Source organism: Hemibagrus wyckioides, linkage group LG18 (genome assembly GCF_019097595.1).
Source record: "Hemibagrus wyckioides isolate EC202008001 linkage group LG18, SWU_Hwy_1.0, whole genome shotgun sequence".
Classification (NCBI taxonomy): Eukaryota; Metazoa; Chordata; class Actinopteri; order Siluriformes; family Bagridae; genus Hemibagrus; species Hemibagrus wyckioides.
In genome coordinates this window covers 1,426,942-1,451,423 of record NC_080727.1, presented here as the reverse complement: position 1 = coordinate 1,451,423, position 24,482 = coordinate 1,426,942, and the positions used below count along the sequence as shown (strand labels likewise).

Here is a 24,482-nt window from a genome sequence, read left to right as displayed (position 1 = left end):
TAGTGGGAGAGAGTGTAGCCAGACAGCATAGGATGGTGGTGTGTAGGATGAATCTGATGGTCTGTAAGAAGAGGTCAAAGATAGAGATGGAGAAGAAAACCAAGTGGTGGAAGCTGAAGAAGGAGGAATGTTGTGAGGAATTTAGACAGAAGTTGAGGCAGGCTCTGGGTGGTCAGGTAGTGCTGCCAGATGACTGGGAAACTACAGCAGAAGTGATCAGGGAGACAGGAAGAAAGGTGCTGGGTGTGTCATCTGGAAGGAGGAAAAAAGATAAGGAGACTTGGTGGTGGAATGAGGAAGTTCAGGATAGTATTCAGAGGAAGAGGTTAGCCAGGAAGAAGTGGGGCATGGACAGGACTGAGGAGAATAGACAGGAATACAAGGAGTTACAGCGCAGAGTGAAGAGGGAGGGGTCTAAGGCCAAGCAGAAGGAGTATGATGAGTTGTACACTAGGTTAGACACTAGAGAAGGAGAGAAGCACTTGTACAGGTTAGCTAGGCAGAGGGATCGAGATGGGAAGGATGTGCGGCAAGTTAGAGTTATTAAGGATAGAGATGGAAAGGTGCTCACAAGTGAGGAGAGTGTACAGAGGAGATGGAAGGAGTACTTTGAAGAGCTGATGAATGAGGAACATGAGAGGGAGGAAAGAGTAGAAGGGGTGAACTCTGTGGAACAGGAAGTAGATAAGATTAGAAAGGATGAAGTCAGGAAGGCTTTGAAGAGGATGAAAAGTGGAAAGGTCTGGAAGTGTCTAGGAGAGGCGGCAGTGGAATTTTTAACTAGTCTGTTTAACAGGGTTTTAGAGAGTGAGAAGATGCCTGAGGAATGGAGAAGTGTATTAGTGCTGATCTTTAAGAATAAGGGTGATGTGCAGAGTTGCAGCAACTATAGGGGGATAAAGTTGATGAGCCATACAATGAAGCTATGGGAAAGAGTAGTGGAAGCTAGGTTAAGGAAGGTAGTGGAAATTTGTGAGCAGCAGTATGGCTTCATGCCCAGAAAGAGCACAACAGATGCAATTTTTGCTCTGAGAATGTTGATGGAGAAGTATAGGGATGGTCAGAGAGAGCTGCACTGTGTGTTTGTAGACTTGGAGAAAGCGTATGACAGGGTGCCAAGAGAAGAGCTGTGGTACTGTATGAGGAAGTCAGGAGTAGCAGAGAAGTATGTCAGAGTGGTGCAGGACATGTATGAGAGGAGCAGGACGGTGGTGAGGTGTGCTGTAGGGCAGACAGAGGAGTTCAGAGTGGAGGTGGGACTGCATCAGGGATCGGCTCTGAGCCCCTTCCTGTTTGCTGTGGTGATGGACCAGTTGTCAGAGGAGGTCAGACAGGAGTCTCCTTGGACAATGATGTTTGCAGATGACATTGTGATCTGTAGTGAGAGCAGGGAGCAGGTGGAGGAAAACCTGGAGAGGTGGAGGTTTGCGCTGGAGAGAAGAGGAATGAAAGTCAGTCGTAGTAAGACTGAGTACATGTGTGTGAATGACAGGGAGGGAAGTGGAACAGTAAGATTACAGGGTGAAGAGGTGAAGAAGGTACAGGAGTTTAAATACTTGGGGTCAACAGTCCAGAGTAATGGAGAGTGTGGGAAAGAGGTAAAGAAGCGAGTGCAGGCAGGTTGGAATGGGTGGAGAAAGGTGTCGGAGTTCTGTGTGATAGAAAAATTCAGAGAGAATCAAGGGGAAGGTGTACAGGACAGTGGTGAGACCGGCCATGCTGTATGGTTTAGAGACAGTATCACTGAGACAGAGACAGGAGTCAGAGCTGGAGGGAGCAGAGCTGAAGATGTTGAGGTTCTCTTTGGGAGGGACACGGTTGGACAGGATTAGGAACGAGTACATCAGAGGGACAGCTCATGTTGGACGTTTGGGGGACAAAGTTAGAGAGGACAGATTAAGGTGGTTTGGACATGTCCAGAGGAGGGAGAGTGAGTATATTGGTAGGAGAATGTTGGACATGGAGCTGCCAGGCAGGAGGAAAAGAGGAAGGACAAAGAGGAGGAATATGGATGGAATAAATGAGGATATGAAGCTAGTGGGTGTAAGTGTTGAGGATGCAGAAGATAGGGATAGGTGGAGAGAGATGATTCACTGTGGAGACCCCTGAAGGGAAAAGCCGAAAGAAGAAGAAGATTTAATTTAATTACACGGTTCGAACGCTAGAGGTCTCAATCACTGAGAGTGCAAAAATAAGAGCGATCACTTCTGATCATGAAGACTGAAGAGTCATAAAGATCACGGATCATGATGCTTAAACCCAGAAAACCCTCCAGGTCATAGAGTGAAATTTTTGGGGGAGAACTTATAAACGTACTTTTTTACATTGTTCATGACTCATTTTCAGTCAGAATTTACACTGAACCTTAAATTGAACCGAATCATAAAGTCGGTATCGAATGGAATCGACTCTTGAACGAATCGTTGAAGCTCATGGAACAGAAATCTGACAAGTAAATGATTCTTTGTGGTTAAAGCAGTGATTGTTTTTCCTCAAAGATATTAAACCACTGAATACTGAAAGTGTGCACATTACAGCTCGAGATGTTATTCACATCCACCTATAAAAACATCATTAAATTATGAATAATTACATCATTAAAGGAATGTTGGCATCTTTCAGTCCTTAATCATCAACAGAAAGACAGGAAGTTAAAATGAAAATCAGAACAAGTTGTTCTTTCAGAAACAACTTTTTAATAGCAGGGAGTCAGGAACCTCACGTATTCTCAGGAACATCATGAAGCTTAATTAGATAATTAGACATTAGTAATCAGGGCGGTTAGCTTGTCATTGTGTTTAGCTAGAAACTAAAATGTACCTGGGCTTCGATATTTTTCTTTTTATTTGTGATAATACATGAAATTTACTGAAACTCGTTAAAGCAGCAATAAAAGGCAGATTTCTACATAACAAAAATGCAGTAGGAAAAGAAAAAGCACAATTAAGGTTAAAAATAATAATAATTATAATAACAATAATAATAGTCATTATTATTATCACTAAGCGAGAGAGAGAGAGAGAAAGAGAGAGAGAGAGAGAGAGAGAAAGAAACATTTAGTAAAATGACAGGAGTTAAAATGAGAGTAATATATCAGGTCTATATTGAGTTTATGATTGTTGTTGTTCTTTAATAAAAACACTGAGAGGTAAATAATTGAAATGTTTCCTCTTCCTCATCGGCTGGGTTCGAAAGCAGCTGGAGGTCGAGTTAAAAAGCGATGAGAGGTGATGAAGAATTTCTCTCTTCTGTTTTAAAAAGGAGTGAGGAGTGATTAGAGTGATATAATGAGTGATAATTACTTTACCATGCTGGAGTTGTTTATTTTTGAGTAACAGAGCGTCCTGAAGTCTCTCACTCCTCAACAACAACACAGTGTAATTTTCATCCAGTTATACTCACATTAATGTCAAGCAACGCCTGCAGAACAAGTCACTTCCTGTCCTCACTTACACTACAGCAGCTGTGTCCAGCCTCTCTCTCCTCAGGTCAGTAAGATGACCAGTGCGTCACGTTACAGAGAAACTCCTCAGTCCTGGAGTACAGAAACAGGAAAATATTTAACACTCATTGTTTGTTTGGTTTTATTTCTGGTGAAAAACATTCACTGATATTTTATAGGTATTAGACTTAATAAAGCTAAAAGAAGAGCCTATATTTATCCCCATAAACCCTGAGGAATAACTCAAACATTTAGAACCCTAATGTTAGAACCTTATTTTTGGGAGTCTGTAAAATATCTCCAGGCATCGAAGGGTTAACAAGATTGTAATGAAAACAAGTTTTAAACACTGGCAGGAACATGAGGATTACATTCGAGTGGAACATGTGTGTTTCATGTGAAAGAACTGGGGTCAGGACAGCACGCTATCCCATAATCCACCTGTGCTGAGATATGACCAGACCTAGCAATAGCATTCTCTCTGTCTCTCTCTCCCTCTCGCTCACACACACAAACACACACAGACACACACACGTGTACATGTACAGTAATTGTCATTATTATTAGTAAGAGAGTGTAAGTGTGCTCCAGACTGCTAGTTTGAGTTCATTATGTTAATTAGTGCATGACACAGATTATGGTGTGTGTGTCATTTGAGTCAGTGTTTTGGGAGCGCGTGCACACACACACACACACACAGACACGCACACACACAAGGGGGCGCTTTACCTCAGTAGTGCCTCCACCTGAGGAATGAATATTAAACTCTAGACACCTGTTACACTTTATTAATAATAATAATGTTCTCATTCTCAGAGACTGAATTTTTCCACATCTTCAGGACAGAGATGTTTACACCTCTTTGTGTTTGTTTTTATAATCAGCATTATACGGTAGCATCAGGTCATGATGTGATGTCATCCAATAATAATTAACCTTAATTAACACTGTAGGTAATTAATCAATTATAATTCTGGCCCTAATCTGAGTAACATGACCCCTGTTGTCTATCATGAGCTCTATTACCTTAAACATCTGGAGCAGGAGTTTTCATTTCTTTAGGTTTTTACATGCTTCATAAATCTCAGAGAGTCAGAAGTGGGATTATGAGGCGGATGAGTCTGCACACCATCACTTCTTCATCACAAGTGAGAATAAATGAAACACTACACTTACATTACATGAGATGAAAGAAACTGGAATGTAAAACTCACTGGTTTATCAGACCAAACCATAAGAAATGCTTAATGGTTCTTTGGCTCGTCCTCAAACGTTCTGCAGCTGAACTCCTGAGAGCTTCCGAGAAGGTTCAGAGGAGAAGACCCGTGGCGGAGTAAACACTGTGGGTCAGGCTGAGGTCACATGAGCTTTGATCCAGAAAGGTGTGTGAAAGTGAAAAGCTGAAGGTGTGTGAAAGTCTGTTTTCACTGTGAGAAAGGAAGTGAGATGAGACTGAGCTGCTCACCTGATCGTTTAAATGATGGGAATCTGAGGTGTGTGTGTGTAAGGTGTGTGTCCCGTGTTAGATTACATTCCTCCAGGTGATGAGCAGTAATGAGCAGTAATGAGCAGTAATAGTATTTTCTACTGAAGCACCATGATGGTGTCTCCTCTCTCTGAATGAACACATTCATAAATAAACCATTCATTCATTCATCCATTAATCCCTTAGAGTCATGGTGGATCAATCCCACACCCTCATTCACACCTGGGGCAGTTCAGTCACCGGGTCACTTCCCTGCATGTTTTTTGAAAGCTTTGAGCAAACCGGAGACGGACATATGGACACGGAGAACACGCGAGACAGTGACCTGAGCTTGAGATGACTGTGGAAACCTGGAGCTGTGATAAGACGTTCCTCAGACACACAGTGACCTCCAGTGGTCAGATCCCGATACACGGAACACTCTGGAATTCTATGATGTATACAGTGTATGTGGATTTGGGCTTAATATAAAAGTGACTTCGAAACAGGTGATAAAAACTGAAATAAATAAATAAACATTTTTCTATTTTAACACCTGATCAGTTGGAGTCATCACTCGTCTAGCAGCATCCGTTCTTCAGGATGTTCAGGAGTTTAGTGCTCATTATTACTGCTCATCACCTGGAGGGAGGTAATTCAACTCTAAACACACACCTACACATCTACACACACCCTCACACTCCTAGAGTACCAGAAAAACAAGCAGCTCAGTCCAATCTCACTTCCTTTCTCACAGTCAAAAGCATCTTCACCTGTTCCTTTCGCTCACTTTTCCGGTCAGATGTAAGGCTGAGAGTAACGAGAGAGCGTTTCATCTGTTTATTATTAACCATTTTAACAGCAGCCAGCGCTGTAATGCTTTTGGGGATGAACCCTGAGGATGTTTTCTCTCTGGTGAACACACGAACCGTCCTTCCTGATCCTGCGTGATGACGTCTTTAGTTCTCATGTGTTTGGAGTTATTTAGATTTCTGTAACGAGACATGAACACTGTCTGGAGAAAGAAACACTGTAAGTTTATCCACCATCAAATAAAAGCACATAATAAATGTTTATTAACATATTTACAGATGTTCATTAGCACTTCACACACCATGTTTGGGTCATAAACTTGTCTAGAAGAGTGGAGTTGGATTTCAGAACAAATTAGGAACTAAAACATGGTGGACTGTACAGGCAGAACGCAGGAGACGTGGCACATCGCTGATTAACGACACAATAAATCTACACCAGACGTGTCGAGAGGCGACGCTCAGGCAGCAGCCACTGCGGTGAAAAATATTTTAGAGCAAAACCACAAAAATGACAAAGCTAAGAGAAAGCACAGTGTAGAGCAGAATATGGCGGTTCCTGTGGAGAAAAGCTTCTGTGTCGAAGCTAAGAAGTGATAGAGCCTCAGGTGACCTTCGTTTTCTGCGTACATGCTGAAAACTTACCCACAATTCCAGCAGAACAACAACACTGCAATGTGATGACAGATGTAACGTGAATAATTAATCACACATTCCAGCAGCAAGTCTTAATCACTGGCTATGCTTAATTAGGTGAAATCTCCTTTCTTTTTGAACAGGCCACACCCACAAATTCCAAAGACACTAAAATACAAAGATATTGTAATTATGGGAATTTCTGGAATTTCATATCTCTGTAAAATAAGAAATAAATAAGAAAGAGACTAATGTAAGTAAGGAAAGATAAATAGAAAGAAAGGAAAAACAAAAAGAAAGGAAGTCAGGAAAAAGGAAAAGAAAGAAAGAAAGAAAGAAAGAAAGAAAGAAAGAAAGAAAGAAATGTGAAATAAGAGTAATAAGAAATGAGGACCCTAGAGTGAATTGAAAGCCTCTGATTGGTCGGCTGAAGAGGTGTTATGACATCACAAGTTGAAATTTGCCAAGCGCTCACTATACACATCCCTGTGAATGAGCCGAAACTACAGAAATGATCTCTCCAAATTTTTCTCTTTGTGAATTTTCTCCTCACTAAATGGTACAAGGGGAACAGGCCACGCCCACAAGACGACAAGACAGATTCAGGCTGACCGGCATTGTGGGTAATGAATGGGCAATAATGGAATTCTGGGTCATGATTAAAGAAATGAAAGTAAACAAGATTAACGTGAAATAAAAGGATCTGCTGAAATAAGAGGATGAACGTCAGTGCTGTGTGGAATTCTGAGGTCAAGTAAACAGAGGGTGAAGAAAATCTCTCAAACACTGAACTACACGCTGCCCGGTGCTGCACTGGTCATGTGATCGCTCAACTTCATCTAAATTTATCGCTAAAAAAAATACGGAGAAATGCGTGCGCGAGTGTTTTTATCCCGATTCACAGCGCGACACTCATCTGACTCACACTAAAAACACTAATGATGCTAATGAGTAAAAGCTAGCAAGTCCACGCTAATTCTTAGCTAAGCGCCCCAGCCGGTGTCCTCAGTCGAGCTCGTCCTCCTCGTCCACTTCGGTGAAGATGTCGTTGAAGAAGTACGCCGAGACACTCGTGGGCTCTTCGTCTGCTTCTGCCGCGTTCGGGTTCTCGCCGGACGTCCCGGCCTGCGTGTGTGAGCTCACCTGATGACCGGGCAAGCAAAGAGGAAAAAATGATTAAAAATTAAAGTTCAAAATGACAGAATAATTAGAGCATGAAAGGAAAGTTGTGTATATGGTGGTTACATCTGGAGGTTGAGTTGAAGGTGAAGGTGGAGTTTGAGATGGAGGTGGAGGTGGAGTGGAGGTGCTGGGTGTGGCTCGTCCCCTCCCTCTACTAGACGTGATGGTGGCGGGTTTTTGAGGAACCCGAGCGGACTCCGAGGGTCTCTGCGAGTTCGCGCTGGACATGAAGGACAGGAAGCCTTTAGGTCTCCTACCAGGTCTACAGAGGACGAGAAATATCAGCACACACATCACAACATGGCTCTATACACGACACGCACCAGTAAATTAGACTTAATTTATTCCCTAATTTAATAATCCTAAATCTCTCATTCTGAATCTTAGGTTAAATTCAGGCGACACCCACTCACCTCGTCAGAGGTCCGGTCGAAGCCAAGGGTGTTGTTTGATGGACAGGTTGTGACCCCACCTCCACCCCACTGGCACTAGGCTCCACAGGGTCTGTTTCTGGAAAGTTGATGTTTTCTACAACACCTTGAGAAGAAGAAGAAGAAGCTTGAGGGGGCGGAGTCTCTCTCCTGACAGGTGGAGGTGAGATTGCTCGACTCTGCTCTGGTGAAGCAGTGGAAGTTTTGCTGTTTTTATCCAAAACGGTTGATGACAAAGTGTCTTCTTTTATATCTAAAATTTCTGATGGTGAAAGTTCTTCTGTTGAAGCCAATGATGAAGAAGCGATCTCTGATGATGTAGGCCATGGTTCTGTTTCTTCTAATGTCCTTTCACATGATGAAGCAGGTGTAGATCTCGTCTCGTCCGGAGGCGAAATGTCACGTCGGGTTTTCCTCTGATTTGAGTTGGGTTCAATCTGCACTTTTGCTAAAAACAGGAAACAAATGTAAAGCAGTTTTAGAAACAACAGAATATCCAGAGATGCGCTGAATGTCCAGCGGGGTGTAAAATGTGCCCAGTTTCTATCACACACACCTCTTCTGCCTCTTTCTGGAAGTTTTCTCCATTTAGCAGGACAGTCCATCTCCTTAACCTTCTCCTCAGCCGTACAGCTCGATGCTGATGGTTCCACTAGACAAAAATAATTGTAATAACATTGTGATAGATAAAGTGTGTGTGAAACAGTATAAACATGACTGTAATTATATTACACACACAGATTGATGGATAATACACAGACATCTCAAATGACTCACTAGGTGGTTCATCAGGTCGCTCAGGAGCAGAAACCTGGGAAGACAAACATTAGAAACTCTTAAGACCACTTAGATAACGATATAAAGACAGAACTATATAGCAGGGAGGCAAATCTTATCCGGAAAGGGCCGTGTGGGGGCAGGTTATCATTCCATCCGAGCAGAAGCCACACCCGAGTCTACTGAAAGCCAAGTTCAGTCGAGTAAACAGGTGGAATCAGGTGTGGCTCCTGCTTGATTGGAATGAAAACCAGACACCCTGCTCTAGAGGAACTGATTCAGTCCAGAAAGATTTTCCTGATTTAACACACGAATGGACGTTGAGCCAGTGCTCTTCAGATGATATTCCTTCTGCCATCTTCTGAAAACATTTCGAATGCCATAAACACCACTAGCTTTTCCTTTAACAAGTCTGAGTTTGGGAAATAAGCAACATGTCCTCACGGTCTGAGAAGGTTCTCGACTCGAGCTCTCCTCCTCCTTTCCTCGGCTTGTCTCGTTTTCTCTTTTCTCACTCTCTCCTTCCTCTGAGACAGGAATCAGTGCATCAGGAAGGAGTTGAGAGAAGACCTGATCTCCATCTGGACCTGTACCTCCCACATCAGCAGCGGCACCTTCGATGGCACTGAAGAAGAGAAGAGAAAGTTCTTAATCATCTTCACTACAGTGTGTGTTGATGTTCATGTTGCTACTGTATGTTCAGGACTCACCTGATTGGTTCAGGGACTGTTCCTGATGTTGCAGAAAGTGAGAGAGGATTGGTCACAAGCCCCGCCCTTTCTGTGAGAGTGGGCAGGACCTCAGTGAGAGAGAGAATAAACACCGGCTCATCAGGGGTCGAGGTTTCACACACAGATTTAGGAGGTTCCACTGGATTATCATCAAGAATCACCTGCAGATCATGAAGAACACACAACGACTCTGTGGTGTAAATATTAATAATAACAATAAATTATTCATTTATTAATAATAAAACTTATAACTTATTAAAACTTCTTCTGCAGAGGAAGATCAGAAGCTCAGGGTTTTACCGTTACAGAGTCGTGTGGAGGTTCTCTTTCTGATTCTGGGATGAGGTTAGCGCCCTCTTCTGGCTGCTGAATGTCAGGTAACGTGCTTGCAGCAGATTGCTTCTCATCAGGAACTGTAATAAATAAATAAATGAGAGAAAATGTTGACTTCGCTCAGGTCTGGTATTCTGGATTCTGGACTGGATCATGTTTCAGGTGCGTTCAGGATTTCTTCCTCACCTTCCGGAGGGTCCTTCTGGACGTCTGTGACGGTGTGTGTGGTTCTGACGTTCCGCACCAGGTTCGGCTTGGGTTTGGCTCCTCGACATCTTCTGACCGCTTGAGAAGGTTTCACAGAGCACTCGGAACCTGGAGGACGTGATTCAGACTCACTGCATCACATCAAATCACACACACACACACAAATGTTATAGATTATTAACTGGAGGTGCTTTTACAATCAAAGTCCTAAAGAAAATTCTAAAATAAAATACATATTTCTGTAAACTGTATCCATCTTTTACCTGTGTGCTTGCTGGGTTTCTTCTTTTCTCTCATTCTCTACACGAGACCTTTGTCCTGAATCTCCATCCTCCATCTTTTCCTCTAGCTGCAGATCAGAGCTACATCCTTCACTTTTATTTTCTCTTTCTTTACAAGCTTCTGAGTACTGTTCCTCAGGTTCTGGTTGAGAGGGTTCCTCAGGACTCAGGTCTTTCACAGCTGATGTTTGGGACTCCACAGTTTTTGCTTCTCGATCATCCTTCACTGGAGTGCTGCAAGTCTCTACAGAACAGGTGGCTGCTATTGCAGGTTCTCTTTGCGTGGGTTTGGAGGCTCTGCTCAAGTTGGGTTTGGGCAGCCGGTTCCTTCGTGTCTTTAATGCTGTTGGTTCTGGAACAGTGATATTTGAGGTCTCTGGTTGGATTTCGGTAGACAGAGGTTTATTTTCCTGACCGCTGACTGGCTCTGGTGTGGAGGCGGAGCCCTGCGGAGGAGTTTTATCTTCCGTAACGACAGTGCTAACTGAATCAGTTTGTGAGGTAATGCCAGAGGAAAGGTCAGAGGTCATTATGTTACAGGTTTCCATGGTCTCAGATTGATCCATTGTTTCCATGACAATTTCATGGACAGGAGTTGATGAGTCTTCGACAATGATGACATCACCTAGGAGGAAAACAGCAGACGTTGTTGTCATTTTAAAGGCGTATTTTTATTAATAAATAAGAGGCTACACCCCCTTTCATGTTAAACACTTGTGCTTTCAGGATCAGAGCAGCAACCCTTCATCACACAGAAGTCACGCCTTTTTAATCCGACCACGCCTCCTTCATTGTAAATGGCAAGAGGCCATCCTTCACTGGGTCTATGGAACATCAGGACTGGATAAGACTTTTAAAGGTCAGGTGATGAAAACATTCTTGCCTGTACTGGACAGTTCAGTTTGGGTAACATTAGCAGAATGTCCAATGGTCAGTAGAGTCCTTGCTGCTTCTTCAGACACTGAAAAAAAGAAAATGCTTTTTTAGAGCATAGATTGAAGAGGAATGAAAAAAAACCAACACACTTTACAGGAACTTCACATTACCTTCCATGTGGTCCGGACCCAGGAACTCAATCACACCCTAAAATATTAAACATGAGATAAATACTGGTAATTAGCGCAAATACAAGATAATAAATAAAAGGATGAGCAGCAACAACAAACAACAAATCAACAACAGTCTTCTCACATGTAAGTCAAGGAGTTTATTTCAAACGAGTCTCAGCCAATCAGGTTATAGAACCAAAACTATTCCATTAACAGAATAGTTTTAATTAAACTCAGGCTGTCGAGCTACCTGCTCTGCTCCAAACCATCATTCAGGGACACTTACAACAAGCAGGTCGAGCTGATGCTCACAGGGCACGGAGCCCATGGTGGACAGCGCCCTCTCACAGGATAATTCGGGGCACACGGCATTCTGGGAAATTCCCAGGACGTCAGGAACATTTACTGAGATGTCCAACTGAATGAAGTTATGAGAAGAGAGGAGGAAAGTAATGGGCAAAGCATGCATTAATAAATATGAATGAACACGACATAAATACACACCGGTCAGCCATAACATTATGACCAGGTGAAGTGAATAAAACTGAGTATCTCCTCATCATGGCACGTGTTAGTGGGTGGGATATATTAGACAGCAAGTCAACATTTTGTCCTCAAATTTGATGTTAGAAGCAGGAAAAATTGACAAGCGTAAGGATTTGAGTGAGTTTGACCAAAAGGGCCAAATTGTGATGGCTAGACCACTGGATTAGAGCATCTCCAAAACTGCAGCTCTTGTGGGGTGTTCCCGGTCTGCAGTGGTCAGTATCTATCAAAAGTATCCTGTAAGCCCTTTAAATCCTCTAAGTTGCGAGGTGGGGCACATGGAGGCCCCACCTCACAACTTACAGGATCTGCCACTAACATCTTGCTGCCAGATCCCACAGCACACCTTCAGGGATCTAGTGGAGTCCATGCCTCGATGGGTCAGGGCTGTTTTAGGCGGCAATAGGGGGACCAACACAACATAAGGCAGGTGGTCATAATGTTACGGTTGATCAGTGTAAATATGAAAGAAATTTTTAAATGATCTACTTTACCAATGCCCCACACTGTTTATTAGGCACATGCTGATATTATTAAGAAGATGAAAAGAATTGTGTTTGCTAGTTAATGATGTAATAGTGTTTAATTATAAAGGATGATCTACACATGCCTACTGTCTCTAACAAAAATGAATAAAACTGACATTGAGTTATGAATGTGCATGGAATGGTATGACAAAAAAATAACAAAGGATTAACTGACAGTCCACACACACACTCACACACACACACACACACACACACACACACACACACCTCCTCCATGGTTTCCTCCACCTCAGACTCCACTGTCCTCAAAGAGCGCAACCCCATGGGCACGAAGGGCTGGTTTTCCTCCTCCGCATTCACTGAATAGTTTTCTTCCTCCTGATTTGTACCATATTCCTCCTCATCATCATCTTCATCCTCAGTAACCGAGGCAACTAAAGTAAGCAGTTTGGATTTGCCCTGGTGTGGGGCGCGCCATCTGCCCTGTTTAGCCTGAGAGCCCCGAGGCCGACCATCAGGTGGAAGAGGACGAGGTGGAGGCTGCTCTTCTTCCTCATCATCCTCTTCGTCCGCCGCCGCACGGATCATCTGCTGAGAGAGTTTCGGGATCCGGCCTGACCTGAGAGTGGTCACAGGACAGGAATGAGAAAATTCTAGTCCAGCAAAAAGAACTTTATATGTCACATTCGTGCACTGGTGCATTGTGGGTAACGTACCTGGTCGGCTTGTTGAGAATGTGCTCCTGAATGGTGCTCACGTCAGGCTCGTCCTCAGTCTCAGAGTCCTGCAACCGACAGGAAATGACATCAGAAGTGTGTCTCGTCTTCTCTTGCACTGAGGCTGAAGAATCCTAAATTGTGGGATCACAACAGTGTGGGATGAAAATGAAGAAATAATTCTAAAATCCATCGATCCATTCATTAATCTAGCCATCAATCAATCAAACTAATCTGTTCATCTGTCCATCAGTCTAAAATCTCCCTATCCATCTACTGATCTGACCATCCACTCATGAACCCATATAGCCTACTATCCATCCATTCTTTCATCCACCCATCAACCTACCCATCCATCCATCCATCCATCCATCCAATAATCTACACACTGATCTGTTAATCAATCCATCTATCTATCTATCCATCCATCCCAAATTAATTGAATGATTGACAGTTATACACAGCTACGTGTTCCAGTGTAACCTGAACTCAATTGTATAAAAGATGAAGATCAGGATGAAGATACCTTTGCACGCTCCTCCCTGACTGAGGTGTGTGTGTCCTCAGCTTTTTTCTGCACCACAGCACCTCTGTTCCTCCTCCTCTTCCTCACCGATTTCACACCTAAGCCCTCGGTCTCCTTTTCCACGGAGTCCAACCTGAACACATGTTCACGTCAACATCAGTAACCACAGAAATGCTGTGAAGACAGCAGTACAGGTACGAGGTGTCAGAGTTCTTACTCATTAACAGGTGAGGTCTCTTCGTTTGAGCTTCTCTCAGCCTCTTCCTCTGCTTCCTGTTCAGCTACAGACACACAAACAGAACTACGTTATAATAATGTGTCTCATGTTTAAGCCGAAACTCTAAATAAACTCTCACACACCTGATCGGTTTGCTTTTCTACTTTTCCTCTGTGACACTTCCATTCTCTTCCTTTTCGGAGGAGCACTGCGCTCACCATCACTACACACGTTCTCGTTCTCCTTCTCTCCGTCCATGGCGTCACTGCTCGAGCTCTCATCCTCCTCCGAATCTGAAGAATAGATCATCTTCTTCCTTTCTGTAATGAGAGACACGAACGCTCAGAACAAACCTGAGAAAGTGGACTACGGGGAAAGAAGAGCAGCAGAAAAGACGGCAGAAATAAATCCGACTCGCCTCCTGGTCTTCGGCAGGGAAGCTTGGACACTTGGGAGGTGCATTTCCTTTTTTTGCGTTTCTCTTCCTCGTCTTTGAGGATCTGCGCCAGCAGCTTGCTGAAGAAATCCAGGTCCAAGCGTCGTTTCTCCTCTGAAATCAAAAAGACTTTTATTATAATCGAATTCCACATTACGGTATTTCAAAGTTTCCTCTGAAGTCATGTTGAATACAAAGTGCCAGGAAAATTCCGGGAGCAGTAGACTTAGAATTGAGGAATTATAAGGCAAGCGTCTCTGAAACATCAGATTTAAAACATTAACACGGTCACGGGAACAATGAAGGAAGACTGGTTCGGTCCAGGATGTGCTATCAGCGAGCCAATCAGAGAGAAGTGATGAAGTACTGGGATGCTGCTGAGCACTTACTGAACGCTTTGTCTATTCTCCAGGAGTTTGTTCTTTCCTCCTTTTTAAATTTGTTCTGAAAAGGAAAAGAAAAACAAGACATTCAGAAACATCAGGTGGAGTAATAATCTCATAACAACCCAAAGAAAGAAAGAAAAAAGACTGGATATGAAAATGAAAATAAACACCTCAAATCATTCCACAACAACGCAGGAGGTGAGAAAGAGATGAATCAGTGTGTTGGTCATCAGACACTACGTTCTTATCTATACCTTAATCTCTATTCGAGCTCGATGAGGAAACAGCTGACCGATCATGGAGAAGTCCGTCCCCACCATGCTGATGGCCAGGAAAAACATGTCCGTCTCTGAAATAAAACAAACACACACACACAAAGAGAGAAGATGATTTGATTATAGGCGTCCGGTGTGATACATGTGTCAGGAAGATGTTTGCGGTCAGACCTCGGTTGGACCAGGGTTTAGTGTAAGTCCCTTTCCTGAAGCTGGAGTAGGTGGTGGTGGAGCCGCGCTCGAATATCGGATCTCTCTCCTCCATCAGGTTCGGTCCCTTCATCCTCTGCACTCGTACCGTTAAACTACACCCAGATAAAACATGCACAAGTACATTCACTGCTCTCTGGACAAAATATTCATCTTTCTTTTCTGATCAGGAAGAATGCTGAAGAGTTCTGGAGAGTGACTGAGAAAGGTGATTGGTCAGAAGGTGATTGGTCAGAAGATGATTGGTCAGACGGTGATTGAGAAAGGTGATTGGTCAGAAGGTGATTGGTCAGAAGATGATTGGTTAGAAGGTGATTGAGAAAGGTGATTGAGAAAGGTGATTGGTCAGAAGGTGATTGGTCAGAAGGTGATTGGTCAGACGGTGATTGAGAAATGTGATTGAGAAAGGTGATTGGTCAGAAGGTGATTGGTCAGAAGGTGATTGGTCAGAAGGTGATTGGTCAGAAGGTGATTGGTCAGACGGTGATTGGTCAGACGGTGATTGGTCAGACGGTGATTGAGAAATGTGATTGATCAGAAGGTGATTGGTCAGAAGGTGATTGAGAAAGGTGATTGAGAAAGGTGATTGGTCAGAAGGTGATTGGTCAGAAGGTGATTGGTCAGACGGTGATTGGTCAGAAGGTGATTGGTCAGAAGGTGATTGGTCAGAAGGTGATTGAGAAAGGTGATTGGTCAGAAGGTGATTGGTCAGAAGATGATTGGTCAGAAGGTGATTGAGAAAGGTGATTGGTCAGAAGGTGATTGGTCAGAAGGTGATTGGTCAGAAGGTGATTGGTCAGAAGGTGATTGAGAAAGGTGATTGGTCAGAAGGTGATTGGTCAGAAGGTGATTGAGAAAGGTGATTGGTCAGAAGGTGATTGGTCAGACGGTGATTGGTCAGAAGATGATTGGTCAGAAGGTGATTGAGAAAGGTGATTGGTCAGAAGGTGATTGGTCAGAAGATGATTGGTTAGAAGGTGATTGGTCAGAAGGTGATTGGTCAGAAGGTGATTGGTCAGACGGTGATTGGTCAGACGGTGATTGGTCAGAAGGTGATTGGTCAGAAGGTGATTGGTCAGAAGATGATTGAGAAAGGTGATTGGTCAGAAGGTGATTGGTCAGAAGGTGATTGGTCAGACGGTGATTGGTCAGAAGGTGATTGAGAAATGTGATTGATCAGAAGGTGATTGGTCAGACGGTGATTGGTCAGAAGGTGATTGGTCAGAAGGTGATTGGTCAGAAGGTGATTGAGAAAGGTGATTGGTCAGAAGGTGATTGAGAAAGGTGATTGGTCAGAAGGTGATTGGTCAGAAGGTGATTGGTCAGAAGGTGATTGAGAAAGGTGATTGGTCAGAAGGTGATTGGTCAGAAGGTGATTGAGAAAGGTGATTGGTCAGAAGGTGATTGGTCAGAAGGTGATTGAGAAAGGTGATTGGTCAGAAGGTGATTGGTCAGACGGTGATTGGTCAGAAGATGATTGGTCAGAAGGTGATTGAGAAAGGTGATTGGTCAGAAGGTGATTGGTCAGAAGATGATTGGTCAGAAGGTGATTGGTCAGACGGTGATTGGTCAGAAGGTGATTGGTCAGAAGGTGATTGGTCAGACGGTGATTGGTCAGAAGGTGATTGGTCAGAAGGTGATTGGTCAGAAGGTGATTGAGAAAGGTGATTGGTCAGAAGGTGATTGGTCAGACGGTGATTGGTCAGAAGATGATTGGTCAGAAGGTGATTGAGAAAGGTGATTGGTCAGAAGGTGATTGGTCAGACGGTGATTGGTCAGAAGGTGATTGGTCAGACGGTGATTGGTCAGAAGGTGATTGAGAAAGGTGATTGGTCAGAAGGTGATTGGTCAGAAGGTGATTGGTCAGAAGGTGATTGGTCAGAAGGTGATTGAGAAAGGTGATTGGTCAGAAGGTGATTGGTCAGAAGGTGATTGAGAAAGGTGATTGGTCAGAAGGTGATTGGTCAGACGGTGATTGGTCAGAAGGTGATTGAGAAAGGTGATTGGTCAGAAGGTGATTGGTCAGACGGTGATTGGTCAGAAGGTGATTGGTCAGAAGGTGATTGGTCAGAAGGTGATTGGTCAGAAGGTGATTGAGAAAGGTGATTGGTCAGAAGGTGATTGGTCAGAAGGTGATTGGTCAGAAGGTGATTGGTCAGAAGGTGATTGGTCAGAAGGTGATTGAGAAAGGTGATTGGTCAGAAGGTGATTGGTCAGAAGATGATTGGTCAGAAGATGATTGGTCAGAAGGTGATTGAGAAAGGTGATTGGTCAGAAGGTGATTGGTCAGAAGATGATTGGTCAGAAGATGATTGGTCAGAAGGTGATTGAGAAAGGTGATTGGTCAGACGGTGATTGGTCCGACGGTGATTGGTCCGACGGTGATTGGTCAGAAGGTGATTGGTCAGAAGATGATTGGTCAGAAGATGATTGGTCAGAAGGTGATTGAGAAAGGTGATTGGTCAGAAGGTGATTGGTCAGAAGATGATTGGTCAGAAGGTGATTGAGAAAGGTGATTGGTCAGACGGTGATTGGTCAGACGGTGATTGGTCAGACGGTGATTGGTCAGAAGGTGATTGGTCAGAAGGTGATTGAGAAAGGTGATTGAGAAAGGTGATTGGTCAGAAGGTGATTGGTCAGACGGTGATTGGTCAGATGGTGATTGGTCAGACGGTGATTGGTCAGACGGTGATTGGTCAGACGGTGATTGGTCAGAAGGTAACTGATTATTTTCTCTGTATCATCTCACCTTTCCTCGTCTATGATAAGAGATCCGTCCTCAGCCACCTTCACTCTTGGAGCCAGCATCGGTTCTTCCTCCTCTCCTTCGTGCTCTTCCTCTTCCTCGGCTGCGTTCTCTTCTGTAGCTGATGGAACAGCTGGACTGGAGAAAAAAAACATTCAGCTCAAAACTGTGGGCTATATTTAAGTTCAGCTTATATTATAGATATTGCACGGAAACTCTTACGCTGCTTTTAGGGGAGAAGGAGAATCCGTCTCGGCTCTCTGCTCGTCTTCAGTGTATGACCTGCAAAGAATGAGAGAATGGACAGAAGAGTGTAAGAGGTGTGGCTGTTGACCTGGTCAGCTTTAAGCAAGGAGGTGTGGTCTTTATGACAGTCAGTCAGAGTAAAGAGTCGTGGCCTGTGTGTGTGAATAACTGTGAAGGGGCGTGGCCTCTTCATTTGTCAATCTTGATTAAGGAGGTGTGGCCTGTATGTCTGTCAGTGCCGATAAAGGGGCGTGGCCTCTGTGAGCCACAGAACTTTTACTTCATGGGGTTAGTGGACGGTAGATAGTAGATGAGCTCTCTCATGGTCATTTTGGTGTGATCTTTTGTTTTTTTGCTCTTGCTAATACCAGTCGGTGATTTCTGTTGCTTCTTTTGCTGGGAAAAAAAAACAAGAAAGCGGGTTTTAGAAAAATATCTTATATTTATTATTCAAAATCAATATATATAAAGTCAAGGTAAAAGGAGAAAGAAAAATAAACACTTTACTTTTTCTTTATTCATCTCTTTCTTGAGAAGCTCTCTGAGTTTTTTGGCCCGCGCTAACCTGAGACGGTCCACTGGGTCATTCAGGGACCTCAGGGCCAGGGGGACATGTTGCTGGGGTTTCTTACTTTCCCCTGGAGAGCTGAGGTCACTTCCATCCTGAACGACTGGTTCGTTCTGTGTCTCAGAATCCGTGGGCGAGTGATGTGAGCGAACTTCTTCACCGGGGCACGAGGATTCTGCTGCACCCTGATCGGCTGACCGGGGCTCGGCTTCATCCGATCTGCATGACGACGTCTCTGTATTGTCCTGAGTTGAAGTTACGAGTTTGGGTTTCTTGCGCTTTGATTTGCCTTCTGACCGGGTGAGTGGAGCAGCAGGCAGCTCTGGGGCAGACTCTGGGGTAGATAAGACTTTTTCAGGAGTAGGTTTTGTGACTTTAGTGTGAAATCTAGAGGTTTTTGAAATGCTGTGGACAGATGGAGAGGGCAGTTTGGGAGCAGGAGATCGAGCTGATTTGGTGGAGACAGGAAGCGGTTCTGGTGCAGGTTCCTGAGTCGGTTCTTGTTTATCAGGTGATTCAGAAACAACAGAGGCAATGTTTGTGGAGGTGGGGGGTATTTCAGGGGTAGGTTCAGGTCTAGCAGGAGATTTACGTGGCTTAGAAGAGGTGAGGGTGGGGGTTGGAGTACTTCTGGGTTTGCTGAGGTTGGGCAGGACACTAAAGCGCTTCCTCCTCGTGGATAAAGAGCTGGTGAATGCACTTTGGCCCGCCACATCCCTTTAAAAAATAAAAATAAATAAATAAATAGAAACACATAAGATTAGTTATAAAAGAAAGTTTTAAAGAAAGCTTAAACCTCTTCAACAAGGACACTTCCCCAGTAAAAGACCTGATCTTTAAAAACCTTTTATAAATTAGGCTAAAAGATGTCAGCACACGATTAACACTCAGTTATGTGGATTTATTTAGTGTAATAAATGTGTGTGTGTGAACAGGAGCTACAGCATTTACAGTAAAGAGTAATAACTCACGCTGCGTTCAAGCTGAGATCTGATTGCCTGGTTACATCACCGCTCTGGCTTTCTGTGTTATCACTCATCTCCGGAGCCGGAACAGCAGACTTGACTTCTGTGATGCTCTCCTCAGCTCCAGCCTTGACTTCTGTGATGCTCTCCTCAGCTCCAGCCTTGACTTCTGTGATGCTCTCCTCAGCTCCAGCCTTGACTTCCGTGATGCTCTCCTCAGCTCCAGCCTTGACTTCTGCATGGTCACTGAGGTCAGCAGGAGCTTCTCGAGACGTGGCTGCAGCTCTCCCTGTGGGCTTCACGTTGGGCCGCACGCTGATCCTCGACCTGCGGATCATCTTTACCTGCTGGGATAAATAATTAAAATAAATAATAAAATGGAAAAATAAGAGGAAATGCTGTCAACAGTTTGTAAAATGTCTAAAATCAAGAGTGTGGTTTCACCGTTGACAAACAAACTCTTAAAAAGGACAGAAACACTCGACAACACCTGGATGATGGTTAGAATTTAGAAGAAACTCTGCTGGAAGGAGAGGAATATTATCATCAAGAGTTGCAATAAACGGAGGGTTTTTTTTTTCCTCCAGGAAAAATCCCTCAATATTCTGACTCGGGCATGAACAAAACTACGTGCTAATATTTATTACTTTTTATTTATAAATCTACCGAGTATTTCATTTTAAATCCAATTAAACTCTGATTAAATGAATTCAGAGATGATGAAACTCTCGTTGATTAATCAATTAATAATAATAATGATGATGATGATGATGACGATGACGATGATAATAATAACAATAACAATAATAATAATAATAATAATAATAATGTCATCCTGACACGTGTAGTGACAAATCACATTTAGATCACATTTGTAGATAACAATATTTAAAGTATAACTTATAAATTCAGAAAACACACAATAAGATACATTTACATACATTTATTTACAGCATTATTATTATATTAAATTCTCCTGATGTTTTTAAGCATGAAATAATGCTAACTTGCTTAGCCACTAATCGGCTAGCTACTCATATTCTGGACACAGAACGCAACATAAATAAAGCGAGAGAAGATTATTAATGATGATTAAAAGGGCTTACTTTGTTATAAACGTATCTCTGTTATAATATCCATTTATCTCGGATAGAAAGCAGTAACTTTACTGCACTTTTAGACAGCAGCGCGTGAAGACGGCCATCATGGCGCTGTGTTTAGAAACGTCATTTCCTGTTTGCGCGTGTCAACTCAGTCATGCTTCAAATAGCTTTTTTTTTCTCCCGGAAACATAAACTGTATATACGCTTATAAATAACAAATATACACATATTAACGTTTACCTAGAAGCTTTATATGTCATATAGATCCTGCATGTACTCAAGAGAATTGCTAAAAAAGGACGCGGGCTAGTACACTCGATAGGGTTCCTCCTAGCTAGACTCGAACAGAACGCAAATGGAACACAGCCCCCGGGATGTCGTCATTTCCGGCTGCGAGACATGTCTGGAGCTCCATCTTCACATTGTGCTGTTAGTGAAGCTTCCACACCGGTTCCAGGTGAAGTCTCGGCGCAGGAGGAAGATCCTGAAGGTTTTGCAGATTTATCCGAGCTGCCTGTTGAAGTTAGCGAAAGGAGACCGACTTGTTTGCGATGCTGGTGAGGTTTCTATTGTTGTTTTATTTTAGCTAGCTAATGGACTAGCATGGTTGTGTTACCTGACTCCAGGTGTTTCATCCTTCCGGCTCGGACACTGAGGTCAAGCAGGTCAAACTGAATCAATCAGCTGCTTCGTGCTGTTAAAAAGAATCTATAAAAATAACAACAGTGGTTAAATGTTAGTGTTGAAGAATAAGTCCATGTTGAAGCAGTAAACACACTCGGATCTCGCCATCTTGAGCCTTTAAGCTCTTCATAACTCCTACAATCTTTATAGAGCATAAATGTGTTGATTAAACTCATGAACAGCTTCATCTCTCACTTTTACACTGGAGACTTCTTCCATGAATAATAAATAAAGAAGACTTCACCTGAGTTTGTTTTAAAAAGCTCTGAGTGTTCACTGTACAAGTTCAGTTCATTGATCTGTTACTATAGAAACACAGAATTAATCTTTACTCAGGTTCTCAGTGGACACAGTAACTGTGCTTGACCCCTCCTGTTCTCTGAGGAAACCCTCACTGTAACAGAGGCACTTACCGCTTCACGCTTGTACTTCCCGTCTGTTAATCCACGTGAGGTGTGTTTCTGCTCCTAGCCGACCGGAGAAGGTGTGTTTATGTCCATTTCTCCCAGCCGAGCCGCTGGATGTCTCCACCTGCCTGTACATCGTCCAGCACCCTGCAGAGGTCAGTGTTTCCTCCTACAGCGTTCGTACAGTCCTGATGAAACTGTGCTGATTTTGTATTTTATTTCTCAGGAGAGTCGAGTTCTCCGTACCGTCCCTCTGCTGGCCGCCTGCTTACCTCCAGGCAAATGTAAAGTCCTGATTGGAAGACGGTTTAGTGAGGAGAGGTACGTCCCCCTTACAGTCACCCCTGAGTCATTATCTGTAACAATAACATTCACTAATCCTATAACTCCTCCTCCTTCTCCTCAGACATGTCGAGTTGGCCACTGTGTGCAGAGACGCACACACCCTCGTCCTGTATCCCGGATCTGACGCCGAGAACCTGGAGGACATGGATGTGGACTTCACCGCCACTCCTCACAACGTCATTATAATAGACGGCACGTGGAGTCAAGCCAAGGACATGTTCCTCAGAAACGCTCTGTTACGCTTACCCAAACAGGTACCACTTCCTCACACCCGACTTCATCAGCCTTGTTTATTTAAAGAGCACACATCATACTGTTTAATCGACTCTTTACATCCTTCTCTGACCGTTGCAAAGCGCTGACACTGGAGACTCCTTCCATAAAACCTCACTGAGCATCTCCACAGGATCGCAAATCCCTCTAAACGAGCTGTTACTATAGAAACAATAACGATAAGAGTGTGAAATGAAGCCTGTGTGTTTTGCAGGTGCAGTTAAACAGCGCCCCGTCCAGTCAGTATGTGATCCGCACTCAGCCCACCAACATGTGCCTGTCCACTCTCGAGTGTGCTGCTGTCACTCTGTCCATTATGGAGAAAAACCAAGCCATACAGGAGGTGGGAGTTAAGATCATCTGAGAGAGGGGGGAGGGGAGGGGGGGGTTTCAGTGTGATTGTTGTTGATGCCTCACTTCCTGTCTGCAGGTTCTCCTGAAGCCTCTTCGAGCTCTGTGTTCGTTCCAGCTGCAGCACGGTGCTCAGGTTCATCACAGCAAGGAGCACCTGCTGAAGAGCGGCCTGTACGACAAACCCCTGCCCAAAAACAAGCGCAAGATCAAGAGGATGCAGAAGCTCATCACCAACCAGGACATCTGAGTACGAGCGGGAAATCCGACTAACACCAGAACCTCGGACTGTCTGACTACGACCGTGACTGCAGACTGCGACTGGGATCTGATCAGAACCAGAACCTCGGACTGTCTGACTACGACCCTGACTGCAGACTGCGACTGGGATCTGATCAGAACCAGAACCTCGGACTGTCTGACTACGACCCTGACTGCAGACTGTGACTGGGATCTGATCAGAACCAGAACCTCGGACTGTCTGACTGCGACCAGGACGTCTGACTATTCTATCCAACCATCTGATCACACCCAGGACATCCGATTACCCGACTACATCCTGGACTTATGACCGAGACCTCTGGAGCAGAAATGTACCCTAGAGTTTTATTTATTATTTTGTTTAGTGCTGATATAATGGAGGTTTTGTTTACTGCTGGAACACTAAAGTACAGAGTTCATCACTGGCAACGTCTGAGTCTGATGTTAAATTCTGGAAATATTTTTGAGTGTAGGTCCATTAAAGGCTTATTGTACCTTTGAAGCACTGAGCTCAGATTTCAGGGCTGTTTTGTTGTGGTTTATTCCCTCAGAACCCTACAGGAACGTACGGCTCGATGATGAGTGTCAGTAAGTCCAGTCTTTGACAGTTAAATCTTTTCCTGTAAGCAGATCCTGTGTTCTGACACCAGCTGGTCTTAATACAACCCAAACCTGCTGCTTCTGTGGACCGTGTTTCTCACTCTTCTCTTCTTAAAAACTGGTTTTTGTTTTGTTTGTTTGTTTTTTTACAGTTTAGAAATGAACATAATTTTGGTGAATTTTCTGGAATAAATGATTTTATAAGGATTTGTGAGTCAGACGTGAAGATTCTTTAAATGAATCATCCCATGATTTATGTGGATGAAATCTTTTGGTCTTTATGGAAAATACTATTTGACTATAATATATGGCTCTAATAATAATAGTTATATATTATATATAACAAATATTATTTAAAAATGAATTTTATTAATACACTACAGACAGCAAGAAAAAGTCTTATAGCACAAAAATATATAGATATATAATATTTATAATAAATATTTAATTGACCATTCCTCAGTGTGCAAAAAAATATTTGAATCCATTAAGAAAAGATTAAATGTAAGGATTGTTCTAAAAATTATTATTATAATTATTTATTAATTATACTTAAGACAATTATATTATTAATAATAGTAATAATATAATTATACTATTATTAACACAATCATTAATAATATTATTTATAATATAATATATATATTATAATTATAAAATTCACATTATAATCCATTATTCGGTTTACAAACCTTTATATGAGAATGAACATATTACATTTTCTTTATTACATTTTAAATATTAAATGAGAGTCAAAAAAGTCGAATCAAAACGTAGAGAAAAAAGA

General features: G+C 43.1%; 2 protein-coding genes across 7 annotated transcripts; one reads left to right on the top strand and one right to left on the bottom strand.

Moving 5' to 3' along the window:
- Positions 1–5,960: 5,960 nt before the first annotated feature.
- zgc:162472 (uncharacterized protein LOC553495 homolog) lies at positions 5,961–21,173 on the bottom strand. Of its 6 annotated transcripts, XM_058415070.1 has the most exons (29): positions 20,778–20,946; positions 19,866–20,018; positions 19,678–19,832; positions 18,646–19,423; positions 18,419–18,534; positions 18,115–18,174; positions 17,896–18,030; positions 15,108–15,241; positions 14,916–15,010; positions 14,665–14,719; positions 14,258–14,389; positions 13,983–14,159; positions 13,840–13,903; positions 13,623–13,755; positions 13,097–13,230; positions 12,648–12,999; positions 11,633–11,764; positions 11,344–11,380; positions 11,181–11,258; positions 10,280–10,922; positions 9,996–10,147; positions 9,777–9,889; positions 9,456–9,637; positions 9,190–9,370; positions 8,746–8,779; positions 8,525–8,620; positions 7,951–8,416; positions 7,601–7,799; positions 5,961–7,498 (listed from the first exon to the last, which is right to left on the bottom strand). In XM_058415070.1, exons 2-29 carry the CDS (start codon positions 20,007–20,009, stop codon positions 7,361–7,363), a joined length of 5,115 nt encoding a protein of 1,704 aa, XP_058271053.1. In that variant the 5' UTR covers positions 20,010–20,018; positions 20,778–20,946; the 3' UTR covers positions 5,961–7,360. The 6 variants fall into 6 exon arrangements, with proteins under 6 accessions (XP_058271053.1, XP_058271051.1, XP_058271054.1 ...); XM_058415068.1 differs by lacking the exon at positions 20,778–20,946 and adding an exon at positions 21,015–21,173 and having other exon boundaries at positions 19,678–20,018; XM_058415071.1 differs by having other exon boundaries at positions 13,097–13,164; positions 19,678–20,018.
- On the top strand, positions 21,174–23,902 carry dtwd2 (DTW domain containing 2). The gene is made up of 6 exons (XM_058415073.1): positions 21,174–21,331; positions 21,930–22,020; positions 22,092–22,186; positions 22,272–22,464; positions 22,698–22,826; positions 22,914–23,902. Exons 1-6 carry the CDS (start codon positions 21,174–21,176, stop codon positions 23,082–23,084), a joined length of 837 nt encoding a protein of 278 aa, XP_058271056.1. The 3' UTR covers positions 23,085–23,902.
- Positions 23,903–24,482: the final 580 nt, after the last annotated feature.